At 37.9% G+C, this 25,781-nt stretch overlaps 1 protein-coding gene across 11 annotated transcripts in view; it reads right to left on the minus strand.

Moving 5' to 3' along the window:
- The window catches only part of SOX5 (SRY-box transcription factor 5), a 606,300-nt gene that overhangs the window by 349,488 nt on the left and 231,031 nt on the right, over nt 1-25,781 (minus strand). For 2 of the 11 annotated variants that reach the window (XM_074937773.1, XM_074937727.1), the window contains exon 1: nt 13,066-13,648. The exons of 2 other annotated variants lie outside the window; for them this stretch is intronic. In XM_074937773.1, the coding sequence (XP_074793874.1) occupies nt 13,066-13,157 (92 nt within the window). In that variant the 5' untranslated portion in view covers nt 13,158-13,648. Of the gene's footprint in view, nt 1-12,308; nt 12,462-13,065; nt 13,650-25,781 lie in introns of those variants that run through there. 7 more of the 11 variants (XM_074937790.1, XM_074937735.1, XM_074937745.1 and 4 more) reach the window with 6 other exon arrangements.

Raw genomic sequence — 25,781 nt, forward strand, 5'->3', positions numbered from 1 at the left:
AATTCGAAAGCCTGTCTCTCTCACCAACAGAATTTGGTCCAATAAAAGATGCTACCTCATCCACCTTGTCTCTATAATTTATACCATCAGTTTTGTTTTCTCTCATTGCACCAGTAAAGAAAAAGGGCTGTCCTGATTTAAAGCTGTAAATTCAATTCAAATGGGAAAGTGTAAAATCCAGAAGTGCCTTTGGTCCATTAACTTCCATGTTGATTTGACACGCTCTGTAGTACTTGGACAACAGACTCTGCTATACAACCTATTCCTAAGCAAACAGTGTTTTGTGTCATAAACCATCTGGGGTGCCAGTTATAAGGGTTACTCGTCTACAGTCACCTGATATACTTGGAAATTTTGAGGTGCAGAACTAAGAAACTTTTCTTCATTACAAAACCCCTTTTGCTAGGCTAAGGAGATCACCACCAAAGGAATGATGGAAGGAACAAAATTTTGGCTGAGATAGTTGTTTTCATTATTCAGCTGAAGAAAACCATTGGATATACAAACTTTCAAAAAGCTCTATGGTTTTTCTAAGGTAGCAATAAAAGTGATACCATTCATAACCCGGACAGTGCTCCCTTTCAGATAGACTCTATAGTTGCAAAGTTAAGTGCCAAGCAGATGGCTGAAATCTGTTTTGCATAAAAAGAGAGTGTGTGTGTGTGTGTGTGTGTGTGTGTGTGTGTGTATTTTAAACTGCATTCTTTGTATTCATATTCAGGCCTAGGTTTTAGCCATCAAAATACTGGCACTGAGGCAATCATTAGCAGCATTTTAGACAACTGGCAACTAAGGTATTCACTGTTCTCCACAAAATGTTAAGCTAATATCTCCCAGTTGTATAATTAAGGCAAAAGATCATCTTCTTAAATTGGTACAGTATCAGTGCTTTGGATGGTCTTTCAATAGACTGCAATGCAAAACACAATTTTATTATTTTTTTTAAATAATACTCTTAGTTTTATTCTTTTCTATTTTTCTTTTCTTTTTTCTTTCTTTAAAAAAACAAAAAACAAAAAAGCCAGCTGCCCTTATATCAGTTTCCATATCAGCCTCCATCACAACATATTGATAGCAACATAATTTATCTCCACAGTCAGTCATTGCAGTTACAGTGTCAACAGGGAGTTTGGGTAACCTACATTAATAACAAAACTTTGTCTTTCTTGTTTTATAAACTCATTATAAAATAATATATTTTATTTAACCTCCCCGGCTATATATAGATGTTTAGATCAATTCTGTGGGTCTGGAGAAGTTTGGTTTCGTTACTAGAGCAGTGGACCACTTCGAGAATCGGTTCCTGAGTCTGCCACTCATATACTCTGTAACTTTGGACAAGTCATTTGTCCTACAGGTGTCTCAGTTAACTCATTAATAAAATGGCTTGTTTATTATTATGAGTCACAACAACAATACAGTGACAGGAACAGTGGGGTTCTGGCCTGAGACAGAGGCTCCTAGGTTCCACCACAATACAAATAAATAATAATCTTTGTACAGTGCCTAGTACAATGGGGCATTTAGGCAATACTAGAATACAAATATAATATTATTATTAAATATAATAATTACTATTAATATTATTATTAACACTCTTCTTATCACTATTATCATCATCACCTATCACCATCATCATCACCTATCATTACCTAACATCATCATCTATCTGAGGCACACAGCTCTTTGTGAAGCTTAACAAGCTAATATTTCTAAAGCTCTTTGAGATTGGCAAATGATAGTTCCTATAGAAATGTCTCACAATGTTGGAGAAAGCCTGGCTTCGTTGAAGTCAATGGGAGTTTTGCCACTGACTTCAGCAGGGCCAGGATTTCACGGTGTGATCTTTGATAAGTCACTTTATCATTCCACCTTGTTTTACCCATCTCTAAAATGGGTGCAGTAACACTGGCCTGGCTTGGAGGGGAGATAAGAGGCTTAGTTAACTACGGGCTATATTTTCAGAAGTGACCAGTGATTATGGGTGCCCAAGGGGCCAAAACACTCAAAATTAATGACCACTTTGGAAAATGTTGTCGTTACTGGCCCTATCCTACAATGAGCTTTGCATGGGTGGACCCTTGCAATCACACCACTGGAACACCACAGAACCTGTTGTTATAATCAGTTAGTTATCTTGCAATGAGACCCTTTTATAGACCTTTTTAAACAAGAATCTGGAATATCCAAGAATAATAAACCAATAAACCAAGAACAACATTTAGAAGCTATACAGCTCAAATCCAAAGACTCTGGAGTTTGTACCCACAGTTTTCAGCTGTATTTAGTGAGAGAATGATACAGCACATAGATTAAAGCCAAATCTACCACCATCGTTCATTGATCCAGTCCTATATTGCAGTGCATTCCTGCAAATTATTGCCACTGTAAATGCAAAATATTGAAAGAGGTTAATGAAAATGTCTTACATGGTAAGAAAACAACTCCTCCCTTTTAATAAGCTTCTGTCATATCCTTCACTTTGGGCCTTTGTCACACATTTTAAAAAGCAGATGTCAAATATTTGGATGGGTGAGAACCACAATATATTTTGTACCCTGTAACGTGATTTCCGCTTTTAAGTTACTTAGTTTACTCACAGTGGCTGCTTATATTGCTGCCTTTGGAAAGTCTATTCCTCACATTAATTACAATCTGTGTAAAGAATATTTTTCCTGTAATCCCCTAGTGTCGAGTCCTTAGGTTATAAAACGTATGACAGCTCTTGTACGTATGGCTGGAGATCCTAATTGTTCTCCAAGATGAGTACTTTACTTGGCTGTAAGTTACATATACACTCTTAATTTACGGCTTAAACACTGCATGTTCTGCTACCTATATTCAGTTCTCAAAACTTGCCTGCAGGTAGGGAATTATTTTTGACACATGCTCAAAAAATTGGAGATGTTAGAGATGGTATTTTCCCCTCTATCAAAGTAGTTGAAAGAATGTCTAAAGCTGTAAATATTCTTGGAGACTTAATGCTATTAATTATATTCCAAAGCTCCTGTTTTACATATTTAAGTAATTTAAGTATTATATTTCATCTTGCTAGAACGAGACCTTTAGAAACAGTAATTGGACTGCTAGAAATCTGTAATTTGCAGTTCTCAGGATCTTAAGAAGGGGAAGAATGGTTTTGAGGTTAAAGCACAGGACAAGTAGGCAGTATCGCTGGCCTCTATCCCCAGATGTGCCATTGACTTTGCAACTTCGTTCCTCAGTTTCCCCAAGGGTAGGCTGGGGATAACAGTGATATTTTATTGCTAGACATCATGGAAGTCTTGAGAATTAATTCATTAATGTTTCTAAAATGTTTTGAGTTCCTAAAATGAAAGGCATTATACAAGATCTATTATCCACAATAAAATCAGTTTCTATAACTATACTATCTTTTTTTAAAGGCTGGAAAGACACAGTTTAATCAACCCCCTATGGAACTGTGGGTTGAGGAAATAGACCTACAAATGTATATGCATGCACCATTGTACCTGCATAAACATGCATTTGTGCCTGCCAAACAGTCATTCACAGACAGAAATCTGCGTTTTTTCCAAGTACACAGGTGAACATAACACCATTGTGTAGATTCTCTATGTGAATTCCACAATATGATTTTAAGGCTGAATTCTCATTCATGATCCATATCACGGATCCCTTATCTACACTTTGATTCTGCATTTGTCTCATGCAAAGACACTGACATCAGTAAAAGTTCTGAGCACTCAGTACGTTCTTCAGGATACAATCCCTAGGGGGACTCTGATCCATGAGTGCTATTGCAACACAAACAAATAATAAATGACAACAATAATACAAGTGCAGAGTATGCATGAGAGATTTATAGGGCATATCTAAGAGCAGTGTTTTGCCCTTTCGTTTGTATGGCATCTTATGCAAAACACTTTATTCCAAAAGGCTTTATAGAGCTACGTAATATAATTACAAAGTTAGAAAAACAATAGCATAAAAGGAGAGAAATTAAGAGGCAGAGGCAAGGGAGAGGAGTCTTCCACCAAACCACATTGAGCCAGATTCTGATCTGAGTTAAAAAAAAAGAATTAACTCCAGATTCACATGAGTGTAGCTGATATCAGTTCTGGCCAGTGTTCTTTGCAAGTTATTGTCCAGAAATATCCAGGTAAATCTCCAAAACCTGAGAACAAAAGACAAACCAAACACTGAACCTGAAAGAAAAGCTCCCTCTGAATTTCAAGGCCAGAAGCTCAGGTATTTTTAAAAGAAGTGCTAAAGGAATCTATTTGGCTGCAAGCAAGTGTTGCAAAAGGAGAATTTACCAGATGAATAATGTTTAATATTTTAACATGTTTTATTTAGTTTATCGTGTTTGAGTTTTAATGTTTCACACCAGTAAAGGAATGACAATGTACCATGTAAAGACAATCCGGCAAAATTACACCAGTTTGTAACAGAAGTGCCAAGCCTGGAAGGCGCCCCAGCTCAATCGAATCCACTAAGAGTACTTGTCCCTCACAGAGCCCCTGAGTGTGTAATTAAAATTTAGGGGAGAAAATACCACAAGTGCAAACTTTACAAAAGTTTTTAGAAAAAAATATTTCAAGGTTGTTTTTTTTTTTAAAAAAGTTAATTTAATGAAACTGCTAGGTTGTTAGCTCTGAAAAACAGAAGTCTTCTCTATAGCTGCAGGACAAATAAAGCATGGGCAGTGCTAATGCAAGCCAACCTTCCCCGATACAACTCCGCCGAAGTGCCTCAAGCCTGACATAGTCAGACCACCTCTAAGGGTGAGAGGGCACTTTAAGCTCCGTGCCCATTCATTACATGGCCTCTCTGTTGAGTCAGTGAATACCCTAAAACTGACATTAATCTAACACACTATGGATTTTATTTATTTATTTCAAATTTTGGCCTTTCACACTGTGATGCATTTTGCCACATCACATCCAGCCACAGCCGTGTCTTTTAAGGTTACTCTAGGGTAAATGGAACATAAACCGAATGCAACCAAGTAACATGACCTATCAAAGTAATATATAATACACACAAAGTTTTTAATCTTGCCTTCATATTTTCACCACAGTTACTTTTAAAAACATAGTTATCTCCCAAAGACCTTCAAACAATGAAATAAGAGATCTTGTAGAAAAGTGTCATTGGTTTACAGCCAGCAACTTCTCTTTATACTGTTGCTCTTTATTGTGCAGGCACTGGCAAGTAGCCCTAGTTGCTATTAGCCAGATTATTTTTATTCATGCAGTACAAAAAATCCTGTGCAGTTAATGAATGAACTATGGTACAGTAATTTACTCTCATCTTCTTAACTCCAAGAAACTGATGCATGTATGCACTCAGCACCAAAGAGACAATGAGGATGAAAAATCCTACAGGTTCTCCTTTACATTTCCTAGTTAGAAAGTACAGTAGATACAGACAACAATCTTAACTATGCAAATACATACATACATGCACACGCAAACTTTATCACCTCTAATAAGGAACTCTGATTCTTCTGACAAGGAAACCAAACGTCTGTTCACTATGCTTATTTTTTGCTCAAAAGCATTTCAGTTCAAGACATAAAGAATGGAAAAAATATTTAAGTAATAAATCTTAAATATAAACACACAAAATAATTAGTACCAGGGTAACATTTTATGATATCTTTAGAATAAATAGCATCACTTAAACCGCACTGACACCCACTTCCTAGAAAACCAAGCAAATCAGTATGAACTTTCAGGAAACACAAAAGCAGAAGTGCATTACAAACTAAAAGTGTAATTATTATAGCTATCAATGAGCATTTGTTCTTTTTTTAAAAAAAATTAACACAGAGTATCTGGAATCCTGCAGGTCAATTTTTTAAAATGTTTTTATTTAAATATAGCATATAAAGATTTTTATGTACAAACTGATTTATAAATATTACCTAATTAATCCTCACAATATACTTTTAAGGGAGGCAAGTTCAATGCCGATTTCAAACTTCTAAACTGAGCCATGAAACTCTCTCTATATAAATTATAATTCTGTCATGTTGTACAAATATAAAATGATGACACCACCTTGTAGAAAATTAATAGCTCTCAAGCAAAGTGACAAAAGATCATGATGTCCAAAAATGTCACATATGCCAAAAAACCAAAGCAAAGAGGAAAATGTTGACAAGTTTCTCAAAAAATACAACCAAAAAAAACCCATCACCAAAACAAAACAAAAAACCACAACACACCTGGGCAACTCCACTGAAGTACATATTAACATGATTCTAACAGTCAGAACTCAATTCAGGTCCTTTTTTAAAATCCACCAACCTTCAGAAATATATACTTTTTATATTAATTACCACTTTCTACATCACAATTCCATTCACACCTTACATTATTTTAAAATACAAAGGTCCCTGCAAGCAGCTCTCACCAAAATTCTTCAAAATCTTGTCTAAATTTGGTCTCTCTCAACAACTAGTATGTGTAGAACTTCACACTGTCAACAGGACATATGGGCTGGGGAGCAACTTTTAGTGACTCTTGCTTCTCGGGCTGACAGAGGCTGGGATCATTGCAGAGGTGACAAACTCAGTCTCTTCAATGGAGGGTGCAGTGCACACTATTCTCAAGTACCCCCCTAGTGGCTGGCTGAAAGCAGGTACTGCATGATCTCCAGAGGAAATGTGAGATGTATTAAACTTATACTCTGACAGGCTACTCTGTAGAATATGAGGGGGAGATAAAACATGTAGGAATATGATAGCATTGAATGAAAGGGTGGGTGAAAAATCCATAATCTCCCACTTCAACCAGTAACTTTGTCAGGTATATCTATGAAAAGGTGACAAAGACTCACTGATATAAGCTCATGTCAGGTATGGTGCTCAAGATACCTAGCAACAGTTCATCACCCAAACCAGAAAGTTTTAAAGTAACAAACATATCTTCTTCTTTTTTTTTTTTTAATGTTGTAGAGGGGAAAAGGTTTTCATATTCTTTAATCTAATCATCCAACTGGGGTTTGTTTTCTTTCTAATGCAATTTTAACTTTTCTATATTTAAGAAATTAACAGTTTATACGGTGTTTCAGTGACACCAGATAAAATATCTAAAAACATTTTTTTAAAAAATCCCTGCTTCTAAATATGCTGCTTGTTAAACAAAATCCTTATAATCACCAGAGAAGTACTACCATTATTGACTAATTGCTATGAACTCTTCTTTTCACTTGACTACAGTGTCAGGTATTCACAGGCACTGCATAGTTGTATTGTGTACAGGTAAAATATGGCAACATAGTTTCTTTCTCCTTCCACGTATTGATTAATTATGTTTAAATTATGACTGAACAACAAATGAGTAAAAAAAAAAATCCAAGAGAACCTCAGTCTCATTTTTGCAACTTAGTTCTAAAAGCAGAGATATTTGACATGCATATAGGTAAGTGCCCTACACAACATTGTAAACAGATTGCTTAAAAATATATATAGTAAGAAAAGCATGCAAAGAAATTGAGGGTTTACCTGTGGATGATATTCTTTTTCTTAAATATATATTTGTGTATGTATCATTTATATAAATATAATTATATCTATCTCACAGAAATTTATGTCTACCCTACCAAACAGCATTGTGGCTAAGTAATACTATTATATTTTTTTAATATGCCTCTTGTGCGATATAGCTATGGATGCTAGTTAAAGGCTCCCTAAGAAATAGTAAATACTTCATATGCTTATTGTGTTTAAGGTCTCTGGATAACAAGAGGAAGAAAAACAGTTCTTATCACATATAAAGGTACCCATAAAACACACTATGCACATAAGCATCGCAATGTGTTTGGTGGCGGTGGGCTGTGGGTGTGTGCGTGTGCATTAAGTAACTCTTTGAATACAGATGAAGAGCCAGCCACCCAGAATCCGGTAATGCCAAACTCTTGAACCAAAAAATACAACAGTATGAATTGTTCACTTTGATGTGTCTCTTGTCAGTCCCCTCATATGTAGATCTGCATTCTAAGAGTAGTTGGTTATTCCAACAACTTGTAAATTATTGAGATGTTCATTAAAATCTATAATCAGTCACAGTCAACTTCTTCCCCATAAAGCATAAACACAACAAATGAAATCAGTAAAGAACATTAATGAACGTTCTGGAAATGTATTATTCCTTTAGTCTTATCACAGAGAAATACAAAAACCACCAAATTTTATTTGGGCAAAAATTGTTAACTGAAACTTTCCACTTGAGTTCAATTCTTCCTCTACTCCCAGACCCTTACACCTAAATAAATAAACAGGAAAATCATTTTTTAAAAACAAATCAGTGGAACATAAGTGACATCCAGTTCAATATTGGTAAAATCTCAAATTTTTTTTTTAATCAAAGCATAACTTTCTTTTTATTTCTACAGTTAGATTTTACGAGAATGAGACATCATTCTGTTTTGGTTTTGGTTTTACAAAAATTCTCAGCACAAATAGTTTAAAGCGAAGACTTTTGGGGTAACTTTTGTTCAGAAAAGCACTTATGAAATATACAAAGTTTCCATTTAGGAAAATGATTTCTCCATTTGACAGTGTTGGTATGACCCCAGAATAAATTGAGTGGGAGTCTGAAATGACTCTTGCAGCATAGCAACTAAGTATTTTTTCCCCGCAGCAGAGACTTACTTTACACCCTTGAGCCCTTCCCTTTCTACAAACTGTCTAGCTACTCGTGTAATTTCTAGAGCAGGCACCCTTTTATCCTCTCTCTACCTTTTGTCTTCCTTTCTTCTTTAGGAAACATTAACTTACCCTTCCTTCTTCAACAAACACCACACACTTCTTTACCTTGAATCTACAAAAAGACATCACTCTGTCATGATGCCTAGTTTAGCCACTCTCAAAGTCTACAGAAAAATGTAAATATGTAGTATTTAACATTGATTTAAGAATATCACACACTAGGGACATTGTTAAGAGGTTACTTTATTTTTCATTTACTAGATTTTATTACAACATTAAAACTTTATGCTGGGCATTTTTGAGCTCTTAATCATTCTGCAAATTTCAGTACTGTTCGTGATGGTTCTAGCTACACTTGCTCTATTTCTCAGGAAACTCAAACTTTCTATTGTGGGTTTACCTTCTGTTTTCAACAAACTTTATGTAATCATCCCTGTGTTTAAAAAAAATCAAGGTTATTCTTCTGAATAATCTGATGTGGATTCTAAGTGCCACAGGTGCACCAAAAAGTACATCCCCGCAGTCATTTACTCCCTAATAAGCAGACAGATTCCAGTTATAAATTTCTCCATACATTTTTTCTGCAAGCATTCCCCGCCTCAGTTTGCACTTTCTGATGATCCTTTCGATTATATAGTGGAACCTCCAGAAATAAAAATAAAGAGGTGCAAGGAACTTCTCAGTAGAAAGCCAAACCCCTAACACTTAAGGAACGATTTATAAATTGTACGTGCTAATTTACAAAACCTAGCGCATGTTACTATTGCTGCGGAATTAATTAATGCTTGTTTATTCGCCTGACACTGAGGACCATTTTCATTCCAAGTGTGTATCACAAATGTCCATGCTAATGACTACAGACAAACAAGAGAAGTCTCCTTCGTTCTAACCCCTCGATTCATTAGAAAGTTGGGGTGACACTTTAAAGTTTCTAAACTGCTTATAGTTACTAGGGTACAATGAAACATGAACAATTCTCCTTAGGGCAATGATGATAGCAAAAGAAAAATAACTCTTCTGCAGTACATATACACGCAGAGAACTAAACGGCAAACAGCTCTACATGCTGAATCTTTACCTCCTTGTAATCTATTACAAAGTCAGTTTTATAGGGGCTTGTGCATGTTAGTAACAAAACTGAAGCTGACCATGTGGATGTGACAGGTGGGACCCCAGAGTGTGGAGAAAACACACTCTAAGTATTGTACTCGTTGAGAATATAACAGCTCAAGAAGCAGCCTCCTATATATGGTACATGTGTAACTTGGATATGCATGTGAACTCTGTGTGTGTGTGTGTGCGTGCGCGCGCGCGCACGTATGTGTATGTTCTTATGTCTGTCTTTTGGTAAATATAAATATACTACATGGACAGTATCTGCTCGTGTGTGTGTGTGTGTATGTGTGTGTGTGTGTAACTATAGCCAAACACACATATACAATGTAAACAAATGGTAATGATTAACAGAGATATTGGTTTGTATTACTAATTCTAACTACAGAGGGAAAATGGTAAAAAAAAAAAATCATATGTTGCGAGGTTTCTTTTATATTGCTTCTTATCTTTATTCCTTGAAATCATCTGCAAAGCCAAAAGAATAGCAGTTTATTGATTATTTAACTAGAATTTTTAAAAGAGCAAATCTCTGAGCTCTAAAAATGAAATGTATGCCTTGAGAAAGATTAGGGAGAAATTAGTTTTACTACTATTGAAAAAGTTAGGTTCAAAATGAAGAAAAAAAGACTCATTTAATGAGAGGTCAGAGGGAAAAAAAAAGTCCATCAATAAAAAAAATGAAAAGACTGTATCTGTTTAATAGACTTACACGTATTCTATTCATCACAAAGTTCAAATAGCCTCCTTACAAATTTCTATCTTGGTGAAGTAAATGGAATACTTTTAACCACTGACTGCATGTACAAGAGAAATCTGTTTATTGTTATATTAGCTCAGGGTTCATCACTATAAACAGTAATAGTTTCCCAGGTACTCTAGCTAACTTAATATAGTACATATGAGCAAAAGCAATCTTTACTCTTCTATCACAATAAGAAGAAACTAAAGAAAAATGTATTTTAAATAGAGCTGACAAATGAATTGTATTCAAGAAAATCTTTTAAGCAGTTTTTTTTTAAGCTTTTTTTTTTTTAAGTTTTTTTTTTTCAAGAAAATCTTTTTAAGCAGTTCAACAATTCTAGTGCCGTTTTATGGTAAGGAAGTGTTTTAGTTACAAAAAGAGACAGAAAGTGTTAAAATAGTTCTTGCTTTTTTGAATTTCCTACTTAATTCCATATTCTTCTATTTTTATTTTTCTTCTTCATTTTAATCCCAGCATTCTTTCCTGTCCTTTCACTGCATGCATGTTTTTCTGCCTACTTAAAATGTTTCCACCTTCCTTTCTTTTCTGTGCCTTTTACTATCATATTCAGTAGTTTGAGCGATGAACAGCTTGACTTAGCATATTTTTAACCAGCTGGTCTAGCACCTAGCCTGCATTGCATAGTCAGATACAACCAAATGTTTATACAGAAGGTAGCTTTCATGAAAATGAAAGAAAAAAAAAAAGCCTAAGTAACATGCATCCTGGCATTCTTTTGTTTACTAAATGAAAAGTTTGAATTCTTTGTTAAAGCAAAACAAGGGCCTATTTATAATATTTAAAAATTAAGCTGGAGGGGAAGGATATTAGATCTTCAATAGAAGTGTGTACAAATGTATGAGAGGAAGCTTCAAAACACAGTTTAGAAAAGGCAGATTTAAGTGAAATAAGTATTAAGCTCGGGAGTTTACAAGCCACTGCCAGTGAAAGAAAAAACTTAATTCCAAATGTACGAGGCTCCTACTTTAGTAAGAGGGCGGAGGGAAATAAATAAGTCATAAATCAAAATTCTGCTTTTGACACTCAGTGAAAGAGGTGCTGGCTAAAACTTAGATTCAAGTTTCCTATTTTTGTTTTGGATACTTAAAAGCTGATCTATTGACAGAATGTTGTGATGTTAACTTGATTAAAATAATAACTTCTGTTAGATCAACAAAAGGTCATGTGCTTTACAGAGCACCTTCCAAAGTTTTAGGGAATGATCAGATTGAAAGTTAAATCCATGGCTTCACCCATAACCGGACACCTTCTCTATCACCCCAGAAATCACTCCTTGAAGAGAGAGAGATGCTAAAAATGAGGGCATTCTGCGCCAAATATTACCTCCCATATTTCAGTAGAGTGGCTCAGAGAAGGAGTGTGGGAGAGAACGAGAGAGAGAGAGAGAGATCATGATAACGTTCATTAAGATCCCCATTACGGATCTAAACACCACCAGAAAAGCATCACTGGTGAAGCAGTTGTAAAGGACTTTGCAGATCCCCTCAATCTGGTTCAGGCAACAACGGCGGCAACAACAACCACCAAATGATCAGCAAACTGACATGTAAACTGAATTGCAAAGGTAAAGCTTCTCCACCAAGCATTCTTTTGGGGAGCATCTCACACTGACACAGAGACTGCTGCTAAAAGGGAGAGTTATACTTTTTTCACACACACACACACACACACACACACACACACACACACACACACACACACACACACACACACACACACAAAACTCACCTTTCAAACTCCTGAGGTAAATCAGGGTCAGTTAGCATGCTGGAAAAGCACAATTTCCCTTTGTCACAGCAGTCACCTATGATCGCCTCCAACTGAACCTGTCAAGTGAGTCCAAACCTTCTAAACCGATTGATTTTCTCTTTTTCTCTGTCTAGCTCTCTCTCTCTCTCTCTCTCTCTCTCTCTCCCACCCCCCTCTCTGAGCTAGGACTCCTTGACCAGTCTCTTAAAGGGGTAGCACACTTAGCAGTAGACACTGTTTATAAAACTCCCCCCACAGCGGAGCAGCATGCTGCGGCTGCAAGGCACTAGACAACCTCAGGGTGCCTGTCCTTTCCTTTTAATTCTATCCTCCAGTCACCACAAAATGGGAAAAGTCAACTCATCTAACGTCCATAAAAAGAAAAGAAGAAAACCCAAAACCTGTAAAGCTGCCTGTACTGAGGCAGATCAGTGGAGAAAGAAGATAAAACATGAGCAGCCTGATTAAGCTGAAGCTGTTATCAACTCCCTCGGAGTTGAAATAGGGAAGAAAAGATTAGACACATAAAAATGTAACCAAAGGCATTTGTACTCAAAGAATTTCCATTCCTCCCCCCTCCCCCCCCTTTTCTTAAGTCTCTCCCTCTCCCTCTTTGGGGGAAAAAAAACAACAACAAAACAATCAGGCATTGTTCTGAGGGAAGAAAAGCAACTTTGACAGATTGAAATATAGCAGAGGCCCCTTCAAGGAAACCTGTAAACAACTTGTCACTCACTCTGTCGGTCTCACTGTTAGCTCTTGCTTGCCACAAAGTGCTGCGAACGGTCCTGGCAACAAAACCAAAGTTTCCTCAGCTCCAAACTCCATCAAACAGCCCTGGTGTGTGAAGGGGGAAAGGTATCCACATGCCAAAACAACACGCACACACAAGGCACAAAAACAACAATAAACTTTCAGTCTGTCCTCTGGATTTTTTTTTTTTTAAACCCTTCTCTCTGAGCAAGTCAAAGGAATCCCTTAGCTGTGGATCTCTTTAATTTCCTCTGCCCAGACAGCCACAGATAACAAGGTGGACAAACTATGGTTTTAGAGAATCTAAGCTGCCTGGCAGACCACAGCCTTCATAGCAGTTCCAATTATCTAGATAAAAATCTGGCAGACGAGAAAGGTAATCAGGTAATGGACCTTTGACATGAAATGACAGAGGCGCGCGCGCACACACACTTACACATACACACATGCAGAGACAGTGACTGGCCAGTGCACTGCAGCATCTGGTCAAATAGTAATGCACACGCACACATTCACACACATATAAGACAGTGTGAATGCTCCACATCATACACACACAGAGACAGAGAGAGGGAGAGAAAGAGAGAGACCAGCAATCCACTCCTACTGGGAGGGTTCATTCTGCACAAAAGGCTACATTACAGAGCCCGCCCCAATAAGGAAGGAGGGGGGGGAGGGGGGAAGCCTTCTATTGTCGAGAGGGCAGGTCAGTTGATTAGATTTTCTGTGGAGAATTCCACGAGGAAATTCCCTTCAAAGCCGAAGTGATTAACTGGGGGCTATTCTGGAAATGGAGCAGACAATGGCTCAATAGTCTGCACGGCCAATGTCCAGGCTGGCACTGAACTCACTTTAAAAATAAATAAATAAAAAAAAGCCAGAGTCTCTGTTCTTTTACACACACAGCATGGTCACACTCAAACCTCTATTCCTTTCCTTCCAGCCTCCCTTCCCAGTTAGGGTTGGTTGGTTTTTTTGTTTTGTTTTGTTTTGTTTTGTTTTGTTTTTAATTTTGCAGCTGGACAACATTAAGGGCCTTTAAAAACCACAAGGTTTTAACCCCACAGCAGTTTGATTAGGTCCATTCCCTCCCTCACCTCCCACCATCCCCAGCGATAGGCAGACAGTAAGTTTACTTTTGTAGACATACACAAGTGTAGAAACACACACTCACAAGAGATGTTCAACCTTTTCATGTTGATTGGTTTTAAAAAAGTAAAAAAAAACAAAAAACATATCAATTAAAATCCAGCAATATGTCCCTTTAAAATAATGCAGTCTTTTAAACTTTCTGTGTATACTGTAAAACTGTACACACATGCACACGCGCGCACGCACACACACACACACACACACACACACAGAGGGTATATACTATGGTGTAGTATCAAGGCTTTATCAGCATGAGTCTGGAATGCAGCTTTAGTCACAAGTAGTGTAACAAACACTTGTGAGTTACTCACATCTTCCCAAATGAGCATGCCACTTGTGGGAGCAAAACACTGGTGCTAAATTTGCAAAGGCACCTTCAGTGTAGTACAGAAAAGAGTTTCAACCAAGACTGTCTCAAATCTGCGTCATACATACTGCAGCATTCAGAGCAGTCACATAGAATTTGTCAACTCCTGGCATGAGGTAGATCTAATGGCTCCTCACTATGGGGCAGGGTAAACTGGTTTCCTTGAGTAGCCCCTGGCAGATAATATTTTCCACAGAGGTTCATTCACAACAAACTGACAAATCTAGTTAATATGTACAAGATTTTTTGTTTGTTTTTTTAGTAGCTAACCCTTCTAGGATAACTATGAAACAGACTTTAATAGAGGGGCAGCAGCAGATGGGAAAAAATAACCCCCCACACTCTGCATTTCACCTGAGGATCTCAAGCCATTTTAATTAAGTCTCACATTACTCCTTTGTAGTAAATAAATATAATTATGCCTCATTCTGATACTCTTAGTTGTGTTAAACAGTACCATACTCCACAGGGAGACCCACCAAAATCAGCAGGGCTCTGTGTGGAGTAAGGTGCTACTCAGTATGAATATAGGGATCAGAATTTGGCTTTAAAAGAGGAAACAGAAGTACAGAGAGGTTAAGTAACTAGGCCAAGCTCACACAACTAGTCAGTGGCTGCATTAGGATGAGATCTCAGGATCCTGACTCCTTGTCCCCTGCTTTAATCAAGCAATAATAGTGCCTCAGCTGATGGGAAACAGCTTCATACCAACTGTTTTGTTTTAGAAATTCATGTTTCCCATCTTGCACATCTGCAAATTTCAATAGTGTTTCACCTACACTGGCACTAAAGTCAACTGCTTTGTTAAAATGATTAGAAGATAGTTTACCCCCTGCGATGCTGGCAGAGAAGGTGCCAGTTCATGCCAAGGCCCCTAGACCTCACTGAACACTGACAAATGCATAGCTGGAAACCAGTCTGGCTCACCTGTGTGTTAGCATTGTTAAAATAGATGTTAAATTGACAAGAATGTGTTTAGTGTTTAGACTTGATGAAATAATCCTCGGAGGCTGCATGTATTGATCTCACACATAACATCTGTTGTCCAAGGTATGAAGTCATACTGAGTGTTTGCACTGTAAACCTCTGTAATTGTATAACTCACCAAACAGGAAAGAAACATTAATTAGCATAAAGTGCTAGTCCTGCACACAAGAAGGCCCACTGAAACAAAACAAGCCATCAAAGGATAAAGACTTTGTTGATTGCCCCCTTCCACACACATCCATGAAGAGAAGACAGGTACCAACACTTGTTCCATCAATTTGAACTCTAGCAGAAGGGAATAAAAATGTCTGACCAGAAGGAACTGTATCACTGTGCAGCTTGGAATTTGGAGAGAGCAATATTTCTAAGCATAAGCAAGGGATCCCTAAGCTGCTTAGCTTAGGTTAGCCCTAAAGGACACAGAAAGCTTGCATATCACAGCAGCTTTTATTGCCTTTTGAACCTAAGGCTAACTCATTTGTGTCTGTATGTTTACCTGCTTTAATCTTGTAGATACCGCTCATTTCTTTTTCTTAGTTAGAAAATCTTTAGTTAGTTTATTATAGGTTTGGCTACAAGCATTGTCTTTGGTGAGAGATTTATGGTAAAATTGACCTGGGGTAAGCGACTGGCCCTTGGGGACTGGGAAAACATGAATATTGCTGTAATTTTTGGTGTAAGGGACCATCTATCACAAAGGCAAGCTTGTCTAGGTGGCAAGATAGACCAGAATACCCCAGGGGACTGTCTGTGACTCCATGTTAAGGCTGTTGTAGTGCTTGAGGAGTTTACACTTGATATTGAGTTGGTGAAATCTAGGTACAGTATATAAACACACAACCAGTGTGTACCCCGCTTCTTAACAGTCTGTCCTGAGGCTGACACTCATGGTCGTGAGCCACTCTAGACAGCTTGACAGCCCCGACAGGTACTTGTCAAATTTGGGTGGCTCCTTTGAAATTGGTCCTTTTCATGCTCCTTGACCCCACTTTGCTGCTTCCCGAGCTCTGCTCTCCCATTTCTTAGTGCTGCTCTGCTCCTTCCTTCTCACTGAGCATGGAGCAGGACCTTGGATAGACCAGGAAAAGTGCAAGAGCCAGAAGAAGAGGTCGGCAGCCTCTACTCCGTGGGGAAGCCTGAGAGACAACTGACCAGGGCAGAGACTGGGAAGTAGGGAGAACGTAGAACTGGAGACCATTTACTTGAATGCCTCTGCCTTACCAGGTCCTCACTCCCTATTGCCTAGCTCCATTTTATTCCCAATTAAGTTTCCCTGATAAGTGCAGTCTCTCTTCCTAGCCTCATTCAGATCCTGATTCCTTCCTCCTCAGTTTCTCCAGATCCACCGAGCTCCCTCTCCTGGCTCACCCAGAGGAAGAGAAGCAGGGTCTGGAAAGGATCAGAAATGTTACCATTTCTATCTTTATGTCCCTCCACCTGTCAAGCGAGGTTTGTCTTAATAATGTGCCCAACTGCAATCACAAGAAGGAAAGAAAAAATTCTAAATAATTAATTTAAGAAACCTCTGAAAAATTAACTGAATAATCTTTTCCACAAATCATACTGTCACAGTTTTAAGATCGCATATCTCAGTAGCTGCCACAACCCATAACAAATGTTGTACATCCCATTGGAAACCAGAAGAGCTGGGGAATTTCCTCCTCGTCTCCAACAATAGAACATTCTCATTCCCAGCTATGCTGTTTCACATGATATTGGACCTTACATCTGTCACTGGTGTAGACCTGAATGTTACCCATCTAATACCTCAGACCAGCATATTTATGGAGGAAAGAAACAAACATTTGTAGGCCAACTGCTTTGTTTGTTTCTTCATTTTGTTTTTAAACTGGGTGGCTATTGGAAGGTACCCAGAGGTTTGAAACGTAACAAGTAGTCTCAGCAAAAATGGATCTACAGGCAGAGTATAACAGAGGCAGTCAAAGGTGAATGATACATTTAAATTTGTATGGTTCTGAAATTTATCACTAGGCTATCACCAAACATATTGGAAGGATGGATGGACAACACAGATTTAGACAGACAGACTAAAATATGGAAGATTTCAAGGACAAAATATATAAAATGATGACATAGAACTGAAAAATAATGCGGTGTTCATTAGGAAGTAACTCACAAGTAGAACTGCAACAAGAGCAGGATTTTCAAAAACAGGCAACAGTGGCCTAACTCTGCTTTCATTAAAGTCAATTGCAATGTTCCTGTTGATATCAATGGGAGTTAAGTCAACCACATTTGAAACCCTTAGGTAATTATATGGCCCACATCACCACAGGACATGGTCACCTTATAAACTAATGAATTTATACTCAACACATCCCTGAGAGGCAGAAAAATGTTATTTATAACCATCTTACAGATGGGGAATTATAGCACAGGGTGATTAAGGGTCAGATCCTCAGCTGCTGTAAACTGGCATAGCTATTGTCAAGAGAGCTTCACCAGTTTACACAAACTGAGAATCTGACCCTAAGTGACTTTTCAAAAAAATCACACAAGAGATCACCCAAGACCCAAACCAGTGCCTTAACCACAAAGTTATCCTTCCTCTTCCAGTGGCTGTTGCCTCATTCACTATCCCCCACACACAAACACATACGGAAAATTGGAGAGTAATAGGAGATAATATGGATAAATGACTGAGGAAAAAAGGAAGATATATAAAATGTAAACATCCATATAAGAAAATCATGTATTATACAGGTTACAAATACCACAACACTTGTAAACTTGGGGAATGTGAGCTATGTGTGCTCCATATATTTGTATACAAGCATTCTGAAGAAAAGAAAATCCTTGAATTTAACAAAAATGTTCCTAAAATTGTCAAATGAGAACACTTCAGATCTGTGTCTTTTCACTTTACTATAATATAGTAAGTGAAGCAAAGTGCTGGAAAAAAGTGAGCTTTTCAGTTTTAGTTTTTTTTCAACTGAAAGTTGTAGTAGAAATCTACAAAGTCCAAGGAAATGTAAGATGTTCCATAGAATGATCTACTGGAAAATTCTCAAAGCAAAGCATATAATCTATAGGGTTTCTTTTTATCTGTAAGAAACCCTATAGATTATAAACAAGTTTTCTTTGCCAGGCTTAAACCCTACAGAGCTATAGTTTTAAATCTGGACCTTTCACATTTCTATCCAGATTTTTTTTGCAGGGGGAGGGCGGTATGAGAATGGGGTGAAGTTGACATATTTTTCTACTGGGAATATTTTGCAAACAGTGAATACTTAATTTGGAGGATGGAAATATTTAGCTACAATATAGTTTGGATCCTATACTTAGGTTTTTCCCTCCAAAGTGCCTGCCTAACTGCCATTTCCATGAATGGGAATTAAGTACCTATGTAAGGGTGGAAGTTAACTCTTACTAATATAATGGATTTATGCTGTTTGAAAATACATAAATGCTGAATCAGGTCTGTGTAGTGTTTGAGAAACCACGTGCTGAATGGAATACAGCAAAACATGTGAATGGGTGGGAGGAGTATTGAAATTATTTTCATTTTTACAGTTTTTCAAATTTAATGTAATTTCTTTAAGAAAAAGAAAACCATCTCAGTTGCAACTGGTAACAAATGAAGCCATCATTTGTGAGCCATTTACCCAGCATTTCAGCAGGGTCATCTATCGCCCGTGAAAAACTGTACAAGAAAGAAGGGGCACCACACTTATGGAGAAAGAACAAACCAGTGAGTTTTCACTAAATCTGAATCTTCATCCAAAACTGAAATGTAAATTTCACTGAGGGTCTCAAAACATTTTTTTGAACTTTCTAGTCATTATTTTTCATTTTAGCCCAGTTCTGTACACCCAGTTTCTGTCCAAGCCCAGAGGGAAAACATCAATTAGAAAGGCTGCCTAGCCCAACTGGAATCAAGAAATAATGGAAATTTCATAGAATCATAGGACTGGAAGGGACCTCAAGAGGTCATCTAGTCCAGTCCCCTGCACAAAGCAGGACTAAGTATTATCTATACCATCTCTGAGAGGTGTTTGTCTAACCTGTTCTTAAAAACCTCCCATGGCGGAGATTCCACAGCCTCCCTAAGCAATTTATTCCAGTGCTTAACTACCCTGACAGGAAGTTTTTCCTAATATCCAACCTAAACCGACCCTGCTGCAATTTAAGCCGATTGCTTCTTGTCTTATCCTTAGAGGTTAATGAGAACAATTTTTCTCCCTCCTCCCTGTAACAACAACAGTTTATGTACTTGTAAACTGTTATCATGTCCCCCCTCCATCTTTTCTTCTCCAGACTAAACAAACCCAATTTTTTCAGTCTTCCCTCATAGGTCATGTTTTCTAGACCTGTAATTATTTTTGTTGCTCTTCTTTGGACTTTCTCCAATTTGTTCACATTTTTTCCTGAAATGTGGTGCCCAGAACTGAACACAATACTCCAGCTGAGGCCTAATCAACGCAGAGTAGAGCGGAAGAATTACTTCTCGTGTCTTGCTTACAACACTCCCACTAATATATCCCAGAATGATGTTTGCTCTTTTTGTAACAATATTACACTGTTGACTCATATTTAGCTTGTGATCCACTATGAATCCCAGATCCCTTTTTGCAGTACTCCTTCCTAGGCAGTCATTTCCCATTGCATGTGTGTGCAATTGATTGTTCCTTACTAAGTGGAGTACTTTACATTTGTCCTTATTGAATTTTATCTTATTTACTTCAGACCATTTCTCCAGTTTGTGCAGATCATTTTGAATTTTAATCCTATCCTCCAAAGCATTTGCAACTCCTCCCAGCTTGGTATAATCGACAGACTGTATAAGTGAACTCTCAATACCATTACCTAAATAATTGATGAAGATATTGAACAGAATTCGACCCAGTACCGTTCCCCCACTTGGTATGCTCTTCTAGCTTGACTGAGAACTCCAGAGAGTTGTTAGCAGTGAATGGTTTTCCAACCAGTTATGTGCCCACCTTATAGTAGCTCCATGTAGGTTGTATTTCCCTAGTTTATTTATGAGAAGGTCATACGAGACAGTATCAAAAGCCTTGTCAAAATCAAGATATACCACATCTACCACTTCCCCACATTCAAGATTTGTTACCCTGTCAAAGACAGCTATTAGGTTGGTTTGCCATGATTTGTTCTTAACAAATGCATGCTGACCATTACTTATCACCTTATCATTTTCTAGGTGTTTGCAAATTGATTGCTTAATTATTTGCTTAGTTATCTTTCCGGGTACTGAAAATTAGCTGACTGGTCTATAATTCCCCAGGTTGTCCTTACTCCCCTTTTTATAGATGGGCACTATATTTGCCCCTTTTCCAGTCCTTTGGAATCTCCTTTGCTTTCCATGACTTTTCGAAGATAATTGCTAATGGCTCAGATATGTCTTCAATCAGCTTCTTGAGTATCCCAGGATGTATTTCATCAGGCACTGGCAACTTGAAGACATTTAACTTGTCAAAATAATTTTTAACTTGTTTTTTCCCTGTTTTGGCTTCAGATCCAACCTCATTTTCACTGGCGTTCTCTATGTTAGACATCCAATCGCTACTAAACTTTTTGGTGAAAATTGAGACAAAAATGTTTTTTTAGCACTTCTGTCATTTCCACATTTTCTGTTATTGCTTTTCCCCCTCATTGAGTAATGTGCCAACCCTGACCTTGGTCTTCCTCTTCCTTCTAATATATTTGTAGAATGTTTTCTTGTTACCTTTTATGTCTCTAGCTAGTTTAATCTCATTTTGTGCCTTGGCCTTTCTAATTTTATCCCTACATGCTTGTGTTATTTGTTTATATTCATCCTTTGCAATTTGACCTCGTTTCACTTTTTGTAGGACTTTTTTTTTTTATTTGAGTTTGAGATCATTGAAGATCTCCTGGTTAAGCCAGGGTGGTCTCTTGCATACGTCCTATCTTTCTTGTGCCCTTAATAATGTTTCCTTAAAAAACTGCCAACACTCTTGAACTATTTTTCCCCTTAGACTTGCTTCCCAGGGGATCTTACCTACCATCTCCTTGAGTTTGCTAAAGTCTGCTTTCTTGAAATCCATTATCTTTATAGTGCTGTTTTCTCTCCTACGATTCCTTAGAATCTATCATTTCATGATCACCTTAATTCAAGCTGCCTTCCACTTCCAAATTCTCAATCAGTTCTTCCCTATTTGTCAAAATCAAATCTAGAACAGCCTCTTCCCTAGTAGCTGTCTCCACCTTCTGAAATAAAGAAAATTGTCTCCAATACATTCCAAGAACTCATTGGATAATCTGCACCCTGTTGTGTTATTTTCCCAACAGATGTCTAGTTAGTTGAAGTCCCCCATCGCCACCAAGTCCCGTGCTTTGGATGATTTTGTTAGTTGTTTAAAAAAAAAAGCCTTATCCACCTCTTCTTCCTGGTTAGGTGGTCTGTAGTAGACCCCTATCATAACATGACCCTTGTTTTTTATCTTGTTTTTCATGACAGAATCTGCTCTCAAGAAACCTCCAGCCCAATCTAAACTTTTCAATACTTATCCAAACCAAACCTCAGATCCTTTTGTGGTTCGTCCATCACTTGTCCTTTCTGCCCTCATTGCAAAAGCAAGCAAGGAAACATTTTGTATATATAATGTGGGATACTTTCATACATCATCTTTTTTGCTTAGCTGTGAATGATCCAGGTATTCTCCTCTAGAGGACATACAGACATGGGAATAAATGTTCCCAGTGGTGCCCCAGAAAGCGGGGATGAAAGCAAATCAAACAGAAAAAGAGGGTAGAGAGGGTGGAGAAAAATACAAGGACCTCATCCAAACAAGTGAGTTTCTCCAGCAATTCCATCTGCTTGAGTAATTTGCCCCTTAAAAGTAACTAGCATAAATTAAATGTGCCAAAGCCATTTGAAAATATACAACATACCTCAGCCACCAGCTCCTTACAGGGACCTAATCACCTTGGAAATTACACTTCTCCTGGCATTTGTTTTTCTAAATCAACTACTGTTAAAAGTAACCCCATATATTGTAAGTGATGGAAATGTGGGGAGGGGATGTTTTCATTTCTTTACCTTGTATAATGAGATCACTGTGTACAATCTGTTTCAGTGGTTCCTCTATATAGTCAGTTAGTGGGGTTGTCTGTGTTAGTTTTTCAGACAGAAAAAGTTTGAGAGAAAAACATTTAAAAAATAAGAAAGTTATTCTAAAACCAACAAAAAATGGGCAGGTGAACTCCTGGATACGTGTAGTATCTGAAACTACTTAAAAACTGACTAAATTTCAAGCTGAAGTGAAAACCAGTTGGATTTCAGCATTTTGTGTTTATTTGTTTTCTTCTTTTCTGAGTGAAGTTTGTTCTTGTAAAAGGTACCATATTGGCAGAAGACTAAAAGGGTTATTATACACTTATACAGAAGGTTAAGCTTATCCACAGACTTAAGGGTTACACTTATCTTTATCTAAAGGTTAAACTTATCCAAGCTTCCCTAAACCGTTCCAAAGAGTCTCAGTGTTGATGTGAAATGATTGCTTCTTGAGGGACAAAGTTGTTTAGCCACCATGCCCATTCAATACTTGGCCTCTCTGATGAGAATGCCAACAGGGATGCTACTTAGTGCCAATGCCGATCACTGTTATGTGATATATGCACCTATCCTTAATGTACTGGACAATGGCCATTAAACTCATTTCATATAGGCAACCAAACTCCCATCTGAAGAAAATGACTTTTGATTCATCTTGGGTTTGGGCTGTATTTCGATTTGTGATTGAAGGAGACAGAAGGCTTTGTATCCAGTCACCAAACCCATGCAGTCTCCAACAATGTAAGTTTTAATATCTATAAAAGTAAAAAATAGATTTAGGGCCTGATCCAAAGACCCTCCAGATTAACATGAGTCTTTCCACTGCCATCAAAAGGCTTTGCGTCAGGCCTTTTATGAATATTTCTCATTAGAATCCTTCTAGGTTTCACCACCACATTCTTGTCACTTCTCTTTTAACTTCACTATGTTCTACTGCAGCTATTAGCTAAGCAGGGGGCTTGGCAGTGTCATGTGGTAAATCCCACCATGTTCTGGCATTTACATTTCCAATCTGATTGTCTTTTCCACTATATTCTCTTATTACTAACCCCTGCAGCAAGCCCCCAAGGACCACAGGTTAAGAAGCCTTCAGGGTTAACTCAATTTGTTGACCCTCTGAGGTAGATTGAGGTCCATACTGTTTACAGTGCAGGTGTGTTTTGGACAAGACCATAAAACCTAAATTCTGTCTGCTTTGTGCAGCTACTGAAGATTCATAATGGTGAAGTTCATTCTTGTGTCTTTGATCAAAATTCCCAATCCCCACGATGGGCAATTAGCAGCTGCACAATTTCCACCAGAGTAGTGATTGCACTTAAGTGCTGATGTGACTATTTATTTATTATTGTATTACAATAGTGCCAGAGATCTCTGCAACTAACCACAATTGGAGCCCCATTGTGTCAGGCAGCATACAAACCTTATTGCCCTGCACCTTGTATAGTCATTTACATTACTGAAAAGTCAGTAAAAAGAGGATGCAAAACACTTCCAAATCAGAATAGTAGCATTTACTCTCACTTTGCACTGGTGTAAATAACTACAAAAGGTTCAGGGCAATGAAGTATTGCACCTTAAGTAGTAAAAGATTGCTTAGGCCCAGAAGAGTGTATAATCTAGATGGACAAGACTGACAGAGGAAAATAAAGTAAGTATTATTATCCCTATTTTACACTTGGAAACTAAGACACAGAGCAATCAGGTGACTTGCCCAAGGTCATACAGAAAGTCTGTGGCAGCAGTGGAAATTGAAAGCAGAACTCCCAAGTGCAGTGACTTCACTGCAAGACCATCCTTCCTGTGTGTTATATTTTGTAAAAATGATCCACTGGTTTTCATCCTATCTACTATGTATAAATATAAGAACTCACTATTTCCAGTCACTGAATAAATTATTGTTTCAACAAAATAAAGATTTTGAAGATTATGCTTCTGTAATTTGTATAGATTAGCATCCTAGTTCATCTATTGGTACCCTTAGTAATATAGATGTGTGAGTAAAGGAAAAAACTGTTTAGTGAATGTATCCCCCCCCGCACACACACACACACACCACAAACAATTAAATGTCCACTAAACTACATCCACTGCTTTGTGTTCTTCATAAAAGCATTGTGTAGACATTTTGTTATATATTTCACTGGGAAGAATGAAATGTCAATTAAGCAATAATTCTAAAGTGAATTAAGGACATATTAAATGGGGTCACTACACAGTTTGCTATTTTATACCTTGCTGCAGTAGAAACAGCAATCAGTGGGTAAGTAAAATAATGTTTCATTTACAAAAGCATGGTCTGAGTAAAGAACTAATTTTTGAATGGTGCTCTGGTGGAGTCGTTTTACTGGAATGTGGAAGGCCATTAGGGACCAGATTCTGGTTCTGCTGAAGTTAACAACAATACTTCCATTGGCAATGATGGGATTGAGATTTGGTACGGTGTGGTCTCAGCCATGGCCAAATATGGGACGGAAGAAGGGATATATTTGTTAGAAATCTAAGGCTTGTTTTGAAGAGGGACCTTTAGCAATTCTTTTTATAGACCCAAACCAGAAAATTCAGCATCTAGAATAAATGGAGGACTGGTCGCTTGTGTTTATTGCTTGTTCCATGCAAGTTCATCTCTTGATCCTGGCCTCTCATTTCAGGGGGCAGCCAGAGGTTGGGAACATTACTGAGGTAGTGTGCTGAGGGCCCCTGAGGGACTAGCACTATACCTTGTGCAAAGTGGATGTAAAATGCTACCATGATATGTAAGGTGCAGGGAAATGGAGACATAGGATACCTGGGGCTACTCTGCAGCATCTCCTCTGGCCAATACAGAAGCAGGGCTACCTCCAGTGACAGTTTAATCCTGTCACCTGTTATTTGAGAACAGTGGTTCCCAAACGGGGGTTTGTGAACCCCTCGGCGTTCGCGAAATGTTACAGGGGATTCTTGGGAAAAAAAATCCCTAATGGCGGACAAAGCTGTCCCTAGGGTCCCAGGGCAGCAGGGGGCCAGCAGCCCGGAGCCAGTATTGTTTTTAAAATTATTATGAAGAACAAGTTTAAGCTGTGTTGTAACATGCGTTGTTTGCCTGGACTGCTCAAGACCTGATTGCTTGTGCAGGAGGAACTCTTTGAGTTGGCTTTTT

This window comes from Natator depressus, chromosome 1 (assembly GCF_965152275.1).
Source record: "Natator depressus isolate rNatDep1 chromosome 1, rNatDep2.hap1, whole genome shotgun sequence".
Classification (NCBI taxonomy): Eukaryota; Metazoa; Chordata; order Testudines; family Cheloniidae; genus Natator; species Natator depressus.